The sequence below is a fragment of the Apium graveolens genome, unplaced genomic scaffold (genome assembly GCF_009905375.1).
Source record: "Apium graveolens cultivar Ventura unplaced genomic scaffold, ASM990537v1 ctg740, whole genome shotgun sequence".
Classification (NCBI taxonomy): Eukaryota; Viridiplantae; Streptophyta; class Magnoliopsida; order Apiales; family Apiaceae; genus Apium; species Apium graveolens.
This window is the reverse complement of record NW_027420296.1, coordinates 21,242-41,645: the sequence shown is the minus strand read 5'-3', so window position 1 is coordinate 41,645 and position 20,404 is coordinate 21,242. Positions and strand designations below refer to the sequence as shown.

Genomic DNA, 20,404 nt, shown 5'->3' with positions numbered 1-20,404 from the left:
AATGTTTGAAGTGGTTCATCCTTGCTTTTCAAGAGATATGCCCACATGACCCTGCTATAATCATCAACCAAAAGGAATATGTATTTGTTACCTGCTTTCGTGGGTGGTGACAAAGGACCACATAAATCTCCATGAACCAATTCTAGAGATTTCTTTGCAGCAAAAAGAGATTTAGATGGAAAGCTTTTCCTGATCTGCTTTGTCATAATGCAATTTGTGCATACATCTTTCGGGTGAGACAACTTTGGCAAACCATGCGCCATTTTATTTGAATCCATTAGCATCATCGCCCTAAAGTTGACATGACCCAATCGGGAATGCCACAGCCAAGAACCTTCATCCGTCTTAGACAACAGACACCGTGGTTCACAGGTTTCAGGAATAATTTTATACAACCTATTCATAGACCTCTTGACTTTTATAAGAAGATTTCCGCAATTATCACGTACCCACATATAGTCACAACTAATTTTGATTTTATTTCCTTCTTTCGACAACTAGCCAATGCTAATTATATTGCTACAGAGTGAGGGACTATAATATACCTCTTTCAAGACTCATTGTTCTCCCATTTTGCACTTGATTCCTATAGAGCCTCACCCTTTTATGTGGACCAATGATCCGTCTCCAAACTTCACTTGCCCTGTTATTCGTTCATCCAAATCCCTGAATTTTTTTCGTTCCCCAGTCATATGGTTGTTGGCCCCGTTATCCAAATACCATAGGTTTGATTCTATTCTTTTTCCTTCTCCATCTTGAACTAGTTTAAGTGTCACCTTCTCTTTGTTCAATAACATCATATTCTCTCCTTTGCCTTCGCATTCTGTTAAAAGCAATGCTGGTTCATCTGGAATTTCAACAATGTTAGCCTCCTCCTTACTTTCTTTATCACGTCGCGATTTCCTACAATCTGCAGCAAAATATCCGAGAATGTTGCAATTGAAACACCTTACGTGGCTCCTGTCACGTGTGCCTCGATTATATTCTCGTCCTTGAAACCTTTGTTCCGTTCTAACTCTATTTGATCGCCTGATCCACTCATCTCTAGTGAGCAATAACTTGCTCTCCTCCTTCTCCTTCTTCAACCATTCCTCTTCAATGAGAAGCAACCGACTCCAAGTATTGTCGCCCTGTCCTCAAAGCCTTTCCTCATGTGCTTTCAAGGAACCGACAACCTCCTCTATTGTCATTGTATCCAGATCTCCAAATTATTCAATGGTGGACACAATCTGCAAGAACTTCGGGGGTACTGCTCTTAATATTTTCTTCACGAGTACAGATATAGGCTTCTCCATGAACCTGCTTATTATTCCCACAGAGAACATGATATCTGGTCTTGTATGAACCTGGTATCTTAACCCCCCAACTAAGCTCTTGAATTGAGTTGTGTCTATAGGTTGACCACCCTCGTCTCTGCCAATGTTTTCCTTGGGGTTCATAGGATATTTGACTGGATTGCAATCGCCTAGTCCGTCTTTCTCCAGTATTTTTTTAGCATACGCCATTTGTCTAATCTCAATGCACCCAACACTCTATTTTACCTCCATTCCCAAGTAGTATGAGAGCTTTCCAAGATCACTCATCTCAAATCTTCTATTCATTTGGTCCTTAAACTTGTTGATAACAGTAACACTTGTGCCTGTTAAGAGTAAATCATCGACGTAAACTCCAATAATAAGAATTTCTCCTTCAGCTTTGTTGGTGTAGACAGCTCGTGAGGACATCTTTCGAACCCCAGTTCTTGAAGGCATTTATTTATCTTCTCGTACCAGGCTCGGGTGCCTGCCTTAAGCCATATAAAGTTTTTAGAAGCCTGTACACCAAGTTTTCCTTTCCTTTCTGAAAAAACCCATCAGGCTGAGACACATAAACTTCTTCCTAAATATCACCGTTTAGAAAAGCCGTTTTGACATCAAGATGGTGAACTTCCCAGCTATGTTTGGCAGCGAGAGCACGGAGTAACCTTATAGTTTTAAAATGTGTGACAGGTGTGAAGATTTCTTCGTAGTCCACACCTTGTTTTTGGACGTACCCTTTGGCAACAATTCTTGCCTGATACTTCTGAATTTTCCCGTTTGCATCTCTCTTTATTTTATATATCCATTTCAAACCGATCTGCCCAGGTGGCAGTTCTGTAAGCTTCCAGGTTTCGTTATTCTCAACTATATCAATTTCCCTTTGCATTGCATCCCTCCAGTTACGATCCTTCACAGCTTGTCCATAATTCATGGGTTCATCAACACCCATAAGCAGTAACTCATCATTTTCGAGTTCAACCACCTCAGTATTAGCATAGATGTCACTGAGACTTCTATAGTTTCTAGGCTCACTACTCGTTTCAGAATCTGTAACTGAAATGGAAGAACTCGTTGTATGCATAGGCTCAGTATTCATCGAATTAGAGTATGTGTCACTATCAATCTCTGTATCATAAGAGACATTAGAGTCCTGTTCTGATGCATTCCCTCCTTCATCATAACACCGTGCTCCAAAAATAGTAAATATCTTCATTTGTTCTTTTGCAACTTCCTCATTTTCATCACAGTTCCAGTACTTTCTTTCTTCGAAAATAACATCTCTACTGATATGAACTGATTTGTTGATGGGATCATATAGCCTATAAGCCTTTGTTCCAGGCTCCTTCCCAAGATGAATGACTGGCTTGCTTCAATCATCAAGTTTTTTTATGGAACCACTTGGCAATCTCATGTATGCTAGGCAGCCAAAGACACGTATATGACTAATAGTTGGTTTTTTCTCAAACCAAGCTTCAAATGGAGTCATTCCAGAAACAACACGTGTGGGTAGATGATTTAATATGTAAATCGTATGTTGGACAGCTTCACCCCAAAAAGTACTTGGCAGGTGCATTTGTTTCAACATACTTCGAGCCATCTCGATCATGGTTCTATTTCTCCATTCCACAACACCATTTTGTTGTGGCGAGTAAGGCGCTGTGAAATGCCTCTTAATGCCAACTTCGTTGTAGAAGTCTGTGAATTTTTTCGAGCAAAACTCGACACCATGATCCATCCTGAAAGTTCTAATTCATTTTTCTGGACCATCCTCGATTTGAGCTCTGAAGTTCTTAAATGTTTGAAGTGGTTCATCCTTGCTTTTCAAGAGATATGCCCACATGACCCTGCTATAATCATCAACCAAAAGGAATATGTATTTGTTACCTGCTTTCGTGGGTGGTGACAAAGGACCACACAAATCTCCATGAACCAATTCTAGAGATTTCTTTGCAGCAAAAAGAGATTTAGATGGAAAGCTTTTCCTGATCTGCTTTGTCATAATGCAATTTGTGCATACATCTTTCGGGTGAGACAACTTTGGCAAACCATGCGCTATTTTATTTGAATCCATTAGCATCATCGCCCTAAAGTTGACATGACCCAATCGGGAATGCCACAGCCAAGAACCTTCATCCGTCTTAGACAACAGACACCGTGGTTCACAGGTTTCAGGAATAATTTTATACAACCTATTCATAGACCTCTTGACTTTTATAAGAAGATTTCCGCAATTATCACGTACCCACATATAGTCACAACTAATTTTGATTTTATTTCCTTCTTTCGATAACTAGCCAATGCTAATTATATTGCTACAGAGTGAGGGACTATAATATACCTCTTTCAAGACTCATTGTTCTCCCATTTTGCACTTGATTCCTATAGAGCCTCACCCTTTTATGTGGACCAATGATCCATCTCCAAACTTCACTTGCCCTGTTATTCGTTCATCCAAATCCCTGAATTTTTTTCGTTCCCCAGTCATATGGTTGTTGGCCCCGTTATCCAAATACCATAGGTTTGATTCTATTCTTTTTCCTTCTCCATCTTGAACTAGTTTAAGTGTCACCTTCTCTTTGTTCAATAACATCATATTCTCTCCTTTGCCTTCGCATTCTGTTAAAAGCAATGCTGGTTCATCTGGAATTTCAACAATGTTAGCCTCCTCCTTACTTTCTTTATCACGTCGCGATTTCCTACAATCTGCAGCAAAATGTCCGAGAATGTTGCAATTGAAACACCTTACGTGGCTCCTGTCACGTGTGCCTCGATTATATTCTCGTCCTTGAAACCTTTGTTCCGTTCTAACTCTATTTGATCGCCTGATCCACTCATCTCTAGTGAGCAATAACTTGCTCTCCTCCTTCTCCTTCTTCAACCATTCCTCTTCAATGAGAAGCAACTGACTCCAAGTATTGTCGCCCTGTCCTCAAAGCCTTTCCTCATGTGCTTTCAAGGAACCGACAACCTCCTCTATTGTCATTGTATCCAGATCTCCAAACTATTCAATGGTGGACACAATCTGCAAGAACTTCGGGGGTACTGCTCTTAATATTTTCTTCACGACATAAGCTTCAGCTACTACCTTCCAAGTGCACGAATTTTTGTCACCATGCCTGTGATCTTCAAACAGAAATCATCGAGAGAATCTAAGTCCTTCATGCTTAGTGACTCGAATTCAACCTTGAGCGTTTTTATCTTTGCATTCTTCACATGTTCCGCACCCTGACACATTACTTTAATTGCCTCCCAAACTTCTTTTGTAGTTTCTTTCTCAGCCAGTGAAAGGAGAATATCTTTGGGAATACTTTGATAAATAGCTGTCATAGCGATTTTATCCATCTTGTCATCGATTGGTATCTTTGGATCTTTAGGTACCACTGCATCCCAGAAGCCATGGGCCTGCATATATACCTTCATTTTCAGAGCCCATGATGTATAATTACCTCTCATCAACATGGGGTAATTCAAACTAACCGCACTGTCTTTATTTTTCCCTGGTTCCATTGTCGACACTGCTTTTGGCATGTACTTGGGCATCAACTATTTGAACCAAGTGCTTCGATACCAGATTGTTGGTTATACTTGTTGTGTTTGTTATGAAAACTGAGAAAAAACAAAAGATGTGCTATCAAATAGCGTAGTTTTTATTAGAACTGCAGAAGAGATATTTAAACTGAGTACACAGAAAAAGCAAGCTACAAACTAGGGAAAATAACTAAACTCCTAACAAGTCTCTACTACTGAACATTATTCTTGTAATCTCCTAAAAGCACGCAACTATCCTAAAAGCAAGCAACTACTTCACACCTGTAGACTGAGTATAAACGCATGGAAACAAAATATAGCAAAATAAAATAAATACAAGTTTAGATTAAAAGAACCAACAAAGATGAGAAAGAGAGAAATTATGATATGTTTCAGATAGTACATGTACAGAAGTAGAAATATAAAATGTGTTATTAGAAATACAAACTCTTAACTTGTCATCAAAGGCAAAAATTGCTGCTATTAAATAAACCTAGCAAGGTACAATTACTAAACCAAGCAAACTATCATCGGAGCACAATAACTGAATCACTTATAATTATCTATCATCGGTAGTAACTGACAATAAAAAAAACAGGTAAGAAAACTAGATATCTAGATGGCTTGGTCACTGTTTGTGAAAACATGATACACATCATGATACATGTCAATTCCCATATGCTCTCCCACTTAAAAGTATATACACTACAAGAAATTTACAATCAGACAACGCTTGACAAATAACGGTTAAAAAAAACCGTCGTCCTAAAAAAACATACAACGGTGAATTGATTTTACAGAAAAAACAGTTGTGTGAGCTCCAGCACAAACAACGGATATTCATCTTTTTTAAACTGTTGTACAAGTTGTATCCTCTCATCGAGTCAGACAACAGTTTTTTAAATATAGTGTTGTTGTAGATCTTTAACATAACGATTACAAACCGTTGTTACTATGTTAACGTATAGGGATATAAGACAACGGTTTTGACATTACATTGTGTAATTGAGACAACGGTTTTTTAGAAAGGTTGTCCTCTAAACCATCAAACAACGGAATGAAACCGTTGTCTGAGGAATTTCAATGGGTACCACGTATTGAGGTGGCAGCACGTGATAGGTGGTAAATCATTCACAAGGATTGCTGACATGGCGAAATGAGAGCCCTTCATTGATATGAGATTTGATATTGGCCGTTAGATCGAAAAATAGCCGAATTCTTATACAACGGTTTTATGTTAAAACAAAAGTGTTGTCTTAGTTGGTCTCATACAAGCTTTTAGATATTACGTTGTGTAATTCACACAACAGTTTTTACAAGGGTTGTCTTAGAAAACTTCATACAACGGAACAAAACAGTGGTCTGAAATAGTTATTTTATAATTTCAATGGGCACCACCTGATGAGGTGGCACCCCATGATTGGTTGTAAACATTTTACTCGGATTGTTGAAGTGTCTGAATGATAGCCCTTGATTGAAATGAGATTAGATATTAGCCGTTAGATTGAAAAAAGCTGATATGCTCACACAACGGTTATATAATAAAAAAAGCGTTGTCTTATTTTATCTTTACACAATGGTGTTTCAAGGAAACCATTGTAAAAGTATTACTCTATAAATGAGATTTCCGGTTTACAAGATTAATTTCTAAATTGATTTTTTCGACGATCCAACCGTACGGATGTTAAGATATATCAATTTTAGTCATATGAAAAAATTATTAAAAAATATGAACTTCATCTTGCATGTCAGGATTAGAAAAATCCGGTAAAAGTACCCCTCCCAACAACGAGACTCGTTCCCGATTTACAAGATTAATTTTTAAAATGATTTTTTCGACGATCCGACCGTACGGATGTTAAGATATATCAATTTTAGTCATATGATAAAATTATTAAAAAATAAGAACTTCATCTTGCATGTCAGGATTAGAAAAATCCGGTAAATGTACCCCTCCCGACAACGAGACTCGTTCCCGATTTACAAGATTAATTTTTAAAATGATTTTTTCGACGATCCGACCGTACGGATGTTAAGATATATCAATTTTAGTCATATGAAAAAATTATTAAAAAATAAGAACTTAATCTTGCATGTCAGGATTAGAAAAATCCGGTAAAAGTACCCCTCCCGACAACGAGACTCGTTCCCGATTTACAAGATTAATTTTTAAAATGATTTTTTCGACGATCCGACCATACGGATGTTAAGATATATCAATTTTAGTCATATGAAAAAATTATTAAAAAATATGAACTTCATCTTGCATGTCAGGATTAGAAAAATCCGGTAAAAGTACCCCTTCCAACAACGAGATTCGTTCCCGATTTACAAGATTAATTTTTAAAATGATTTTTTCGATGATCCGACCGTACGGATGTTAAGATATATCAATTTTAGTCATATGAATAATTATTAAAAAATATGAACTTCATCTTGCATGTCAGGATTAGAAAAATCCGGTAAAAGTACCCCTCCCGACAACGAGACTCGTTCCCGATTTACAAGATTAATTTTTAAAATGATTTTTTCGACGATCCGACCGTACGGATGTTAAGATATATCAAATTTAGTCATATGAAAAAATTATTAAAAAATATGAACTTCATCTTGCATGTCAGGATTAGAAAAATCCGGTAAATGTACCCCTCCCAACAACGAGACTCGTTCCCGATTTACAAGATTAATTTTTAAAATGATTTTTTCGACGATCCGACCGTACGGATGTTAAGATATATCAATTTTAGTCATATAAAAAAATTATTAAAAAATATGAACTTCATCTTGCATGTCAGGATTAGAAAAATCCGGTAAAAGTACCCCTCCCGACAACGAGACTCGTTCCCGATTTACAAGATTAATTTTTAAAATGATTTTTTCGACGATCTAACCATACGGATATTAAGATATATCAATTTTAGTCATATGAAAAAATTATTAAAAAATTTGAAATTCATCTTGCACGTCAGGATTAGAAAAATCCGATAAAAGTACCCCTCCCGACAACGAGACTCGTTCCCGATTTACAAGATTGATTTTTAAAATGATTTTTTCGACGATCCGACCGTACGGTTGTTAAGATATATCAATTTTAGTCATATAAAAAATTATTAAAAAATTTGAAATTCATCTTGCACGTCAGGATTAGAAAAATCCGATAAAAGTACCACTCCTGACAACGAGACTCGTTCCCGATTTACAGGATTGATTTTTAAATGATTTTTTCGACGATCCGACCGTACGGATGTTAAGATATGTCAATTTTAGTCATATGAAAAAATTATTAAAAAAATTGAAATTTATCTTGCATGTCAGGATTAGAAAATTCTAATAAAAGTACCACTCTCAACAACGAGACTCGTTCCGGATTCACAAGATTAATTTTTAAAATATTTTTTTCAACCATCCAACCGTACGGATGTTAAGATATATCAATTTTAGTCTTATGAAAAAATTATTAACAAATTTAAAATTCATCTTGCATGTCAGGATTAGAAAATTCTAGTAAAACTTACACTCCCAACAACGAGACTCGTTCCCGATTCACAAGATTATTTTTTAAAATGGTTTTTTCGAAGATCCAACCGTACGGATGTTAAGATATATCAATTTTAGTCAAAAGAAAAAATTATTAACAAATTTGAAATTAATCTTGCATGTCAGGATTAGAAAAATCGAGTAAAACTACGACTCCCGAAACGAGACTCGTTCCCGATTTACAAGATTGATTTTTAAAATATTTTTTCGATGATCCAACCGTACGGATGTTAAGATATATCAATTTTAGCCATAGGAAAAAAATATTAAGAAATTTGAAATCTATCTTGCATGTCAGGATTAGAAAAATCCAGGAAAAGTACCCCTCCTAACAACGAGACTGTTTACAAGATTAATTTTTAAAATGATATTTTTGACGATCCAACCGTACGGATGTTAAGATATATCAATTTTAGTCATATGTAAAAATTATTAACAAATTTGAAATTTATCTTACATGTCAGGATTAGAAAAATCTAGTAAAAAGTACCCATCCGCAACGAGACTCGTTTCTGATTTAAAAGATTAATTTTGAAAATCATTTTATCATTAAGTATAATACGATAAATATATAATACGATAAATATAATTAAAATATTAAAAAAATTATAAATTAAAATATTTATTAAATTATTTTCCCATTATCACCCAATTTTTCCATTCCCTCCAATGAAATATCATTTCCCCCTTCCTCCAAATTTCATTTCCCCCCTTATCTCTCCCTTTTTTCCTTTAATTCATTTTTTGTGTGATCCCCCAATTTCCCTTTCCCTTTCCCATCTTATCTCTGACCGCCTTCATCTCCCTCATTGTTCCTCTGCCACTCTTCTATCTCCGATTTCTTACCTTTTTATTTTCAAAATCACATCGATTAAGCCCAGCCCATTCCCTACTCTCACCAACCTGACCTGAAATCCCCTCTCAGTCTCCTCCATTTCACCCCAACTCGAAACCCTCGAAACCGCCGCAATCGCCGTCATTGGAACCAGCTCCGTCGCCTCCGTCGCCTCCGTTGCCGCCATTGTCGTCATTGGAACCAGCCCCGAGTGTGAGAGTCGTGGTTAGGATTTTGGGGATTTTGTTAGGGTTTTGTGATTTGGAGGAGTGGAAGGATGTTAAATTAGGGTTCAAGATGCTCATTAAATTCTTCATTGATAGACGTCCCAAGGTATTTATATCTTCACAATTTGCAATTTGTATTTTTTTCAATTTGCTCTGTTAAGCTCAAATGAAATGAAATATGGTATCATGATTGATGTTTTTTAGCTTTAATTCTAATGTCTTTTGTGTTTGTTAGGCAATTTTAGTTTTTTAGTTGCATTTTGTTTAATTTGTTACAAATGTTAGCTGTGGAGGACTGGAGGTGCAGATATGAAGAGGCTGAGAAAGAAGCTGAGAAAGGCTTGACACTTCTGCTAGAGTGGGGAAGTCCATGGGACAAGAGAATGTCATGGGAAGGATGGATTGCTTGGGCTATAGTTTTGTTGATGAAGGCCAAGAAGAAATCTTGGCCACGGACTTCTTGGTGTATACTCAATTTGGGCTTTGTCAGGTAAAAGCCTGTAACTGCTCCTGTTAAATTGTTGTAATTCTAATAATCTAAGAGATGCAAGCTTTAATGTAAGTTAGTCTGCAAGAACATTATAAACTATTGTCAACTTATAACTTAGTATGTTTGCATATTTTGATTATGTGTTTCCTTGTTCCAAATTCTGATACATTATGTTTAGCTTCTTTGAATTGAAAACATATGATTGTCGTTGCGTCGGTCTTAAATTTGATCTCTCTCTCTCTGGGTAAAACTTGGGTGGTCTATTTTAATGGCAGAAATGTGCTGCTAGAGTTGTGTTGAAGTAAAACAGAAACTGCGATACATGCTGCGAGTTGGGTTCTTTTTTTATGTTAAATGATATTTGAGTCTTGAATAGTATAAAAGGATCATGCACTTATTGTAATTATATGCTGGTTATTTTTTTCTGTTGTAGGTTCTTAAATGTGCTCAAGATTGTGTTGTGAATGTTGAAAATGATGGGTGATTTATCAGCCGCAAAATCATCAAATTTATTGCATTGTGTGCTTGCCACTAACTATTAGTTTTGACATTAAAGTTTGGTTATAGGTATAATATTAATCTATATTCCTCTGAATAATAGCACAATTTAGTTGGTAATCATCTTACACATACTTATGTCAAGCCATGTGTTGTGTGTGTGCTCACAACCACTGCTAAAAAAGGGACTGGGGAACCTAAATAATTCCTGTAATATGCTGTAGAATTGTGCGTACTAATTCCATGAAGAACACCAGCTGCTGCAACACAGAACTTCCATCCTGATCTGCTATTAGGAGAATGAGGGTTTGGGAGGGTGTACAAAGGACAGATAACACGCACCAGTAAAGTAATTATTTTGTTTCTTCTTCTTCCATCTGTGCACCAGTTTTTTTCAATCTTAACTCTGCTTTTGGTTGTGTCCTTCAGATTGTCGCAGTGAAGCAACTTGACATAAATGGATATCAAGGAAATCGAGAGTTCCTAGCAGAGATTTTGACACTTAGTATTGTTCACCATCCAAACCTTGTCAATCTTTGGGATATTGTGTTGATGGCCAACAAAGAATCTTAGTCTATGAATACATGCCAAATGGTTCCTTAGAAAATCACCTTATAGGTAAGATTCTGAACTTGGATTGCATTTCTTTGAATTGTGTCTCTATTTAATAATCACTGATCCATTCTGTAATCTTTATTTTGTATTGAACACGTTCTTAGACTCGTAGATTATCAATTCATCTTTATTATATATTTACATGATTTGTTACACAACTTTATGTTTTTTATTTATTATTTGCAGAGTTCAGCATTGCAGCATTGTAGCTATACAATGGTTATAAAGCATCTGAATTGAAATATTCAGATGGTTAGAGATTGGAAGTAATGGTCAAGACTTAAAGTTTCCCCCTGCTAAGAGAGCTGGTAGAATCAAAGGTGGGCAATAGCTAAGTACTAGCCAAGGTGACAGAGCCCCATATAAATCAGTTTTATGTAACGAGAAGTGGAAAGCTGCTTCTGAAGTTAGTAACATTCTATTTATTGATGAAGCTTATTATGGAGCCAGTTTAATGCATTTTAAAGAACTGGACCTAATTGGTGTGAAAGTGAATTTTACTAGTAACTACCAACTTGTTGGTGAATTTTAATGAAACTTTGTTATACTTGTAATTCTTGTAGAGAACCTTTGTATTATAAATTTAATTTCAATTGTGAAATAACAATTGAATTATCATTATATAATTTTATTTTAAAATTGGTTTATTTCAAATAATGAGATTAATTTTATAAACAGTTGTGTGAAAGTCACTTAAAAAATGATAAAAAACCGTTGTATTCTCACTGCACATATTTTTTTTAAAAAAAACTGTTGTCTTTTGATATTCTTTGCAACAGTTTAAATCTTTTTCACTATTGTCTTTTAAAAAAATATTCAGAAAAGAAGTTTATAAACTGTTGTTTATGATAATATTGAATAAGTTAACAACAATGGTTTTTCTACAAAACCATTGTTGTTAAGTTAGGTAGACAACAGTTGAATAAAGAAACAGTTGTTTTAATAAAGTTCCAACAATGGTTTATAAAGAGTAACCGTAGTGCCTTATTGATTGTAACCAGTATTGAAAAATGTTGTTGAATCTCCCTTATTACAACTATCTTAACAACCGTTGTCCAACCTTCGATCACACGAGTGTTGGATAGACAACGGAAACTCTACCTGTCAGACAACGAAAAAAAATAGTTGTGTGATTGCAAAAATGTTATAGTGATAAGCCACAATAGAATGCATTAAAACCGGTCATATTTAGTTAAATACCACCGCTGGTGGTCGTATTTAGTTCAATACGACCGGTTTTAGACCGGTTGTATTTAGCAGTTTTTCTTGTAGTGGAGGTTAAGTGTGGTTGTGAAATGGATAACAAATTCCTTACACGGCACAAAGAAACATTTGGCGTAAACATCAACACAGGTAAAGGTAATAGCAGATACATAACATAAACATGTCAGTTCTCGTCGTATGCTTTCCAAACATAAGCTATAGTTACTTAAATAGAAAATAATTAGAAAATTTGTAATGAGGGGCTTATGCTTACATTGGATGTAGGGTTGCAACGAAAGGATATACAGGAATAAATGGAGATTCACCGACATAAAGAATTGACCCACCGTTAACACCGTTCTATCCGAGCTCAGATAGCAGCACCTCAACTTTCTTTGGAGATTATACAGAACAACTTTGCCAGAGATATTTACAACAAGAGCTACAATTTCGGCGTGCCATCTTAATAAAAAAAACATGAAATCGTCGTAAGTGTTTATGACATGAAATTTTTGGTTTGCGCTACAGTTGTATGTAGGATTTTGTGTGATTAGACAGATTAATGAATTGATTCAGGAGCCAAAAATGGCTAGAAACCTGAAAAAAGCATATCGGTGATTTTAATATTTTTGGGTTATTCATAATTCTGAGTTATTTACGACGGTTGTTCATAATATATTCCGTCGTAATGTAGTAATTTTCTATATTTAATTTGACAACCAACAGGATCCCATATACTAAATACGACGTTTTTGTGTCTGAAGTTAACAACATATGATGTTTGTTTCGCTCGTAAGTTTATTTGTTATTAAATTACTAAAGTGGATCTCGGTGCTTTTACTTATGATGAAATGCAAATTTGTGATGAAAATTTGAACTTACTACTCGAACAAGAACAAAAGCAACGGAAAATTTTCATCGTAATCGGTTCAATTTGACAATTTCAATAAAAAAAGACCATCATAGATGCCCCTATTTATTGTAATGAACATTAATAAATAATAATCTCACTAGGTGATATATCAAGATAAAAATTACACTAAAAAACTATATAATGTGTCTAGATACACACAGTGAAGTAATACATAAAATGTAGAAAATCTAAAACCGACTAGACACGGTGTCTTCTCAAATTTTCAGCAAGTAGTTCTATTATGTAAATTAAAATGCAGATCATAAAATATTCCTGTTACATTTCATTGCTTACATTCCTTAAAAATTAAACATAGTAGAAACACGTCGAGAGTGCTGATGTCAACTTATTCCCCCAAATTATTCCCTGTGAAATGCAGAAAAACATTTTGTAGTCAATAATATAATTTTAATTTTTCAGAAAAAAATATACATGAATTTGAAAACAAGAAACTCTGATCTGTAAAGGTAATAGCATATACATAACATAAACATGTCAGTTCCCATATGCTTTCCCAACATAAGCTATAGTAAATTAAATAGAAAATAATTAGAAAATTTGTAATGAGGGGCTTATGCTTACATTGGATGTAGGGTTGCAACGAAAGGATATGCAGGAATAAATGGAGGTTCACCAAGATAAAGAATTGCCCCACCCTTAATACTTTTCCATCTGAGCTCAGAAAGGAGCACCTCAACTTTCTTACTTTGGAGATTATACAGAACAACTTTGCCAGAGATATTTACAAGAAGAGCTGTGTCTTCTTCCCCTTCTCCTCTCAGAATGCTTAATATTGAATGGATGGAGTGACATTTCTGCAGATTTCCCCCATTCCCAAAATCATGTGGTAATGAAGAAATGAGATGATTAATATGTACCCGGTGCTTTATAACCCACTTCATAGTAACCTCATCCAACTCATACACATTTAAATTTTTTTGTGCGCAATCTACGACACAAACAATGTACAAGTGCCCATTAGATTCAACAAAATGCCTGAAGCCTGAACCAGAAGCCTTTGGAGGAAAGAGATTTTGGTCAAATTCTTAGCTTCAATATCGAAACGATAACAAGATTGCGTGTTTATCACAATCCAATAAATAGCACCATGGCAATACAGTCCCTTTCCGTATTGCAGCTCATGTCCATCCATAGTAACATTAGTATCTTTCCATCTACCAGTTTCTGAACTAAATATCATGAATTTAGATGTAACTACTCTCGCTATCGACGTTGTAGCACAGATAACTTTGTAATGGGGTGATACCAGAGGGTCAAAAGCCAAAACAAAAGTAACAATCCATTCATAAAATCTAGAATCTAATTTGGGTGAAGGTACTGATTTGATTTCATTGGTAACTAAATTTCGAACATAATACGCTTTCCTATCCCTTTCGAAGGAGTTGAATCTAGATAGATTCAACCCATTACAAGACTGTATCATCCTCATGACAGTTTCTCTAGAGAGCAAATCCCTCCAGTAGTTTATTGGAATACTTTCAGTTAGTACAGCAGGATCTAAACAAAGAGGGATCTTACCTTCAGAATTAGAGCGAGATATGGAATAAACTGTATCTTCCATTGAGTCAGCAGGGTTGTACAAGTGGAGTCCCAAAGGAATGCGTGAGCTAGGGTTTTCAAGAGTGTGGCGGCGCCGGAACTGGGGATCGGAAATTAGGGCACACCATTGTTTAGAGACTGATTTGAATCGGACCACTGATCTGACTGGAACACGAACTAAAATCAGACCGAGAAAGAAATGGTTGCCCCCTATTAATTCTGCTGATGCTGAACACAATTTTTTAGATTTAAGGTTGGTCCTCATCTTTTTAGATTTAAGGTTGGTCCTCATCGTTTCTGCTCAACTGGCTGCGGCGGCTCAGTATTCTAATAAAATGAAATGTCAATATGCTTGCTTTCTTTTATATACCCTAAGTTTTTTTTTCTTTCTGTCTTTACTTAAATTATGTCAAAAGTATTAAAACTCATTTAGAGTTTTTTTCAAAAAACCTTTTGATAAAAAATAGTATTTAAATAAAATTATTTCATTTGGACATGAAATTTTTTTAATTTGTTGATAAATAAACATTAATTTTATAATTTATTCATGAAACGAATAAAATTGGGCTCCATTATAATGTGCAAATATAAAAATATTGTATTACTTTTTGTCAATACTTATATTTTTTTAATTTTTATTAATTACTTTTATTTTGATTACATATTTTTTGTTGCTAAGTTTTTTGTAATTTTTTACAAAAAATCAAGAAATATTGTATCATAGTTAAAATGGCTTATATAAAGTTTTAATATAAAAAATAAAAAAGGACACAATGTCCTACTAAATAATATTAAAATATAAATATTTTATAAGAAAAATTTATCTAGAAAAAAATATACAGAAAACCAATGAACATTATTGATGGATCAAAATAGGAATGTAATTAAACTCTAAGTTATTTTTTATAAGATAAATTTTTATCCAAAAATTGAAGACAAAAAGTGAAGGAAAGTGAGTGATTGTGAAATTTTATTGTAAATATAATTGAAGAGCGACCCATAGGTTCTTCAATTATAAATGCATAAGAATTTGCCGAAACTATTTCACGCCATCTTCAAGCTAGCATCCAATCTTGTTTCCACAAGGGTTAGAAGTAAAGGTTTCTCTCCAAGAGGATGAATGGACTAGTAAATCCAGGAGGCGAGAAACGGAAGATTGATATGACTATATAGGAAAAAGAAAATTAGTGGTCAGGTGAGTTGCTCACACTTATTTTGCTATTGATGTGCAATATAATGCTAATAGAGTACAAGTTGATGAAGCCAACAAGGGAAAATATGTCGTTACTGATGGCTAAAAATGGCATTTGGGGTGCGAAACTTTGATACTGAATCACAGTGGAAATGCGGGTACCAGGCTCGAGATGGATATCGAGGTTGACAAAGACTTGAACTGAACTGATTCAGGAAGGGAACGGAGATTGGTGTCATACTTATCGGGGTTAAAATTGCTTAAGAGGGTATCTAAGATTTTAAATATTTTATTTAAATTAAGAGTATAAATCATAAATAACTTGTAATTTATGTATGTTCTGAAAAACAACAATGGAAATAACGAAAAACACACCTAAAATAGGCGACGGATGAGGTTAGAGACACCCCCAAGTGTGGACGTTGTCAAGGAGATCGGGGGAGGGGCAACAGTCTTCCAGGTATTTTGTGATAGTATTGTGATGGTAATTGAGTTTTGAAAATTATAAACTTATTCGCCCGTAACATCATAAGTTCATGTATAAAACACTGTATGCATGTCATTTATAAAACACTATATACACGCCATGAAAAGAATATCTAAGTTGGCGCAATTGGGTCATAAACATGTCTATTCGTATATTCTTGCCCAACATAACTCAAGTATATATACAAACCATAATAGAATGCAAAACAAAGAAAAACTAAGCTTAACAACAATTGTAAATAAAACATAAAATAATATTATTGGTGAATCTATCTATTTCAATCTATTTTAAGTGAGATACGAAGAACGTAAGACCTCAAATTTTTCAAACTTGTCTCTCACATTAACTGACAATCACTAAAGAAACGGGGCTTTTTTGAAACGGTTTATTCCGACCGATGCAAAAAATGATAAAAACTGACCGCACAAAAACATCATTCGGGATTGACAACACAATTACAACCGAAGGACAAAGACGGTCGACCACAGTCAAGATTGTTTACTTCTTGTCGACGTTGTATCCAGGCCACACTATTCCGACCAGCTACACCGAGCTACACCATTTGTTAAATGGCCGATAAAGGTAAAAATCAGAACCATTTGACCGTCCGTTTAAACTTGCTCCAAATCATTTAACTCCGACCACGTGTCCATGGGCCTCACAATCACGTTGCACTGATATATCATGTCATGAGCCAAGCCACGTTAGATGGTACCGACACGTGGCCGTAGTCCAGATCGGTCAATATAAAATTCGACCAAAAAGTAAATAGCGACTAAAGATAATCCGACCATTTTGGTTTCGTTCATTACCGGTGAATACCGATCGATTTTGGCCCATAATGACTGATTTGGCGGTTGGTAAAGTGGTTGTTTCTTGGAGTGAATAATGAAAGTGGAGAGATGTCAAAATTTATAATCATACAAAGAACATAAGAATCTTACATATGCTTATACTTGTATACAAATATAAATAATAAAATCATATTTTTGGGCCCTTATTCCGACAAGGCTAGTGCGATCGCATTCCTTATGGTTATACCATATAATAATTTCATTTCTATCAAATTTCAAGCTATTGGTTTTTAAGAACTCTTATGAACACAACTTGTTGTATTTGAAAGATGAGGATTTTTTTCATTGTCATGTGTGTGCTATTACTTTTGGTCAAAAATTATCAGGTATGAGATAGAATCCTTGCTTCGGCCTGCTACACCCCTCCTCAATATACATTCATGTATTGGGATCCCCCACAGCTCTTAAGGTGAAATTTTTGTTGTGATGGATGATTTTATCATATTTGAGCTTCCTAAACGCCTGTCACCTAGCCACGGGAAGCAATTTTAGCCATCTGGTTTTCCTCATATCCTTAATAACATACGCCATTTATTGGTAAATTTTTGTTTTATTAGGGATATTCGTATGTTGGCTTGTTCTGTCACCTTATCTTTTCCTTTTATTCCTAGATCATTTGACAGTAAAGCGGGCCAGGTAACATTATGCTACTATTGATAAGTTTTCGTTGGATTGGTAATCCCACTTAAATGTTTTGTGAGAAGTGATATGATATTTTAGATTTTTAGGCTACTTGCGACCAACATTGTTTCTCAAGAAAAAACATCAATACATGCATTCAAAATTAGTTTCATTGACTAAAAAAAACTTATAGATGATTGAGTAAAAATATATATATATATTTCCTAGATTCCCAAACATGAGGATGGCATAAGGTGTCATTCAAAATTAGGTAATTAGTTTATAATAAAGGGAACAACAAAGAAACTATACATACTTAAATTAAGTAAACAATTACAAATGGCAATGTCACTAGTTACTAAATTATATTCTGTGGATATATAAATGCAACTAAAAAAAACATATGCAATAGATATTTTTTGTGCACTATTTTAAATATATTTTTTCATTTTTTTAAAAAAAAATTCTAGTTGTATTTATTTATAGTTTGGAAAGAATTGTTTTCTCTTTGCTAATGATTTATTCACGGCAACAAATCTTTTACCTAAATTTAATATATATTAACTTAATTAAATTGAGCTTATGTATAAATCTCAAATATGTACATAAGCACGGCTCCCTAAAAATTATGCAATTAAGAGTAATGATGTCAAAAATATGTAATAAAAATTCATACCAAGAATATGGCAGAAGATATAAAAGTTTAAAATCGCATTCGGGGATAAAACCTATACAGGCACACTACTCGATAAAACCTATAAAGGCACACAACCCAAAAAATACAGGAACATAAAAATTCTAAAACCCATTAATGGTGCACAAAGGTCTATTTTCAAATTTTCAGCAAGATGAAGTTCTACTACTTTGTAAATTACCAAATAGCTCAACGTTTACCAAACAACGAAACTGGATAATGGTAAGAGACCCCTTGGGCCATTTATCTTAACTAACCACATATCATCCGTATTACTTTCAAGTGCAAGTGATGGCAACTTATTCCCTTATTGCATTGGGATCTCCTATTGCTCTTATTCCCTCTGAAAACAGAAACCATTTTATAGTCAGTAAAGATTGTTGGTTATTCTTTTTGTTTGTTATGAAAATTGAGAAAAAAAAAAGATGTGTTATCAAATAGCGTAGTTTTTATTAGAACTGCAGAAGAGATATTTAAAGTATACAGAGAAAGCAAGCTACAAACTAGGGAAAATAACTGAACTCCTAACAAGTCTCCACTACTGAACATTGTTCTTCTGATCTCCTAAAAGCAAGCAACTATCCTAAAAGCAAGCAACTACTTCACACCTGTAGACAGAGTCTAAACGCATGAAAACAAAATATAGAAAAACAAAATAAATACAAGTTTAGATTAAAAGAATCAACAAAATTCTCCCGTAATCTAAACTTGTTCAGCCAGCTCTTTGACACCAAGAAGTCAGCGCATTTTTTCGAACTTGATCACTGGAAATGCTTTAGTTAAGATATCAGCTCGTTGCTTGTCTGTACTAACGTGTTTGACAATGATTTCACCTTTCTTAACACATTCACGGATAAAATGATAACGAATGTCTATATGCTTACTACGTCCGTGAAATACCGACTTTTAGCCAAGTCAATTGCAGATTTGTTGTCAATATATAATACCACTGGACCCATGCTTTCTCCAGTAATCTGAGTAAGAAGTTTTCGCAACCAAATAGCTTGGCAAGCTACAGCAGTGGCGGCCATAAACTCGGCCTCGTAAGAAGATAATGCAACACATCTTTGTTTTTGAGAAACCCAGGTTATCAGACTTGCATTCAAGTAAAAAACCATTCCCCCTGTACTTTTCGATCTTCAATTTGTCCTGCTAAGTCACTATCTGAATATCCAGTCACCACATTATTCCCACTGTTTTTCATGTAAACTAGACCAAAATTTATAGTACCCCTGATGTAACGCAAAATCCTTTTAGCAGCATTAAGAAGTACTGATGTAGGCTTCTCCATGAACCTGCTTATTATTCCCAGAGAACGTGATATCTGGTCTTGTATGAACCTGGTATCTTAACCCCCCAACTAAGCTCTTGAATTGAGTTGTGTCTATAGGCTGACCACCCTCGTCTCTGCCAATGTTTTCCTTGGGGTTCATAGGATATTTGACTGGATTGCAATCGCCTAGTCCGGCTTTCTCCAGTATTTTTTTAGCATACGCCATTTGTCTAATCTCAATGCACCCAACACTCTGTTTTACCTCCATTCCCAAGTAGTATGAGATCTTTCCAAGATCACTCATCTCAAATCTTCTATTCATTTGGTCCTTAAACTTGTTGATAACAGTAACACTTGTACCTGTTAAGAGTAAATCATCGACGTAAACTCCAATAATAAGAATTTTCCTTCAGCTTTGTTGGTGTAGACAGCTCTGAGGACATCTTTCGAACCCCAGTTCTTCAAGGCATTTATTTATCTTCTCGTACCAGGCTCGGGTGCCTGCCTTAAGCCATATAAAGCTTTTAGAAGCCTGTACACCAAGTTTTCCTTTCCTTTCTGAAAAAACCCATCAGGCTG

At 35.0% G+C, this 20,404-nt stretch overlaps 2 protein-coding genes across 2 annotated transcripts; both read right to left on the bottom strand.

The window, feature by feature from the left end:
* Positions 1-3,687: 3,687 nt before the first annotated feature.
* On the bottom strand, positions 3,688-4,805 carry LOC141704099 (uncharacterized). The gene is made up of 2 exons (XM_074507416.1): positions 4,410-4,805; positions 3,688-4,221 (listed from the first exon to the last, which is right to left on the bottom strand). The coding sequence occupies exons 1-2, from the start codon at positions 4,803-4,805 to the stop codon at positions 3,688-3,690; spliced, it is 930 nt and encodes a 309-aa protein (XP_074363517.1).
* Positions 4,806-13,722: 8,917 nt separating this feature from the next.
* On the bottom strand, positions 13,723-14,726 carry LOC141704098 (F-box protein At5g07610-like). The gene is made up of 2 exons (XM_074507415.1): positions 14,141-14,726; positions 13,723-14,093 (listed from the first exon to the last, which is right to left on the bottom strand). The coding sequence occupies exons 1-2, from the start codon at positions 14,724-14,726 to the stop codon at positions 13,723-13,725; spliced, it is 957 nt and encodes a 318-aa protein (XP_074363516.1).
* Between the last annotated feature and the right edge of the window lie 5,678 nt (positions 14,727-20,404).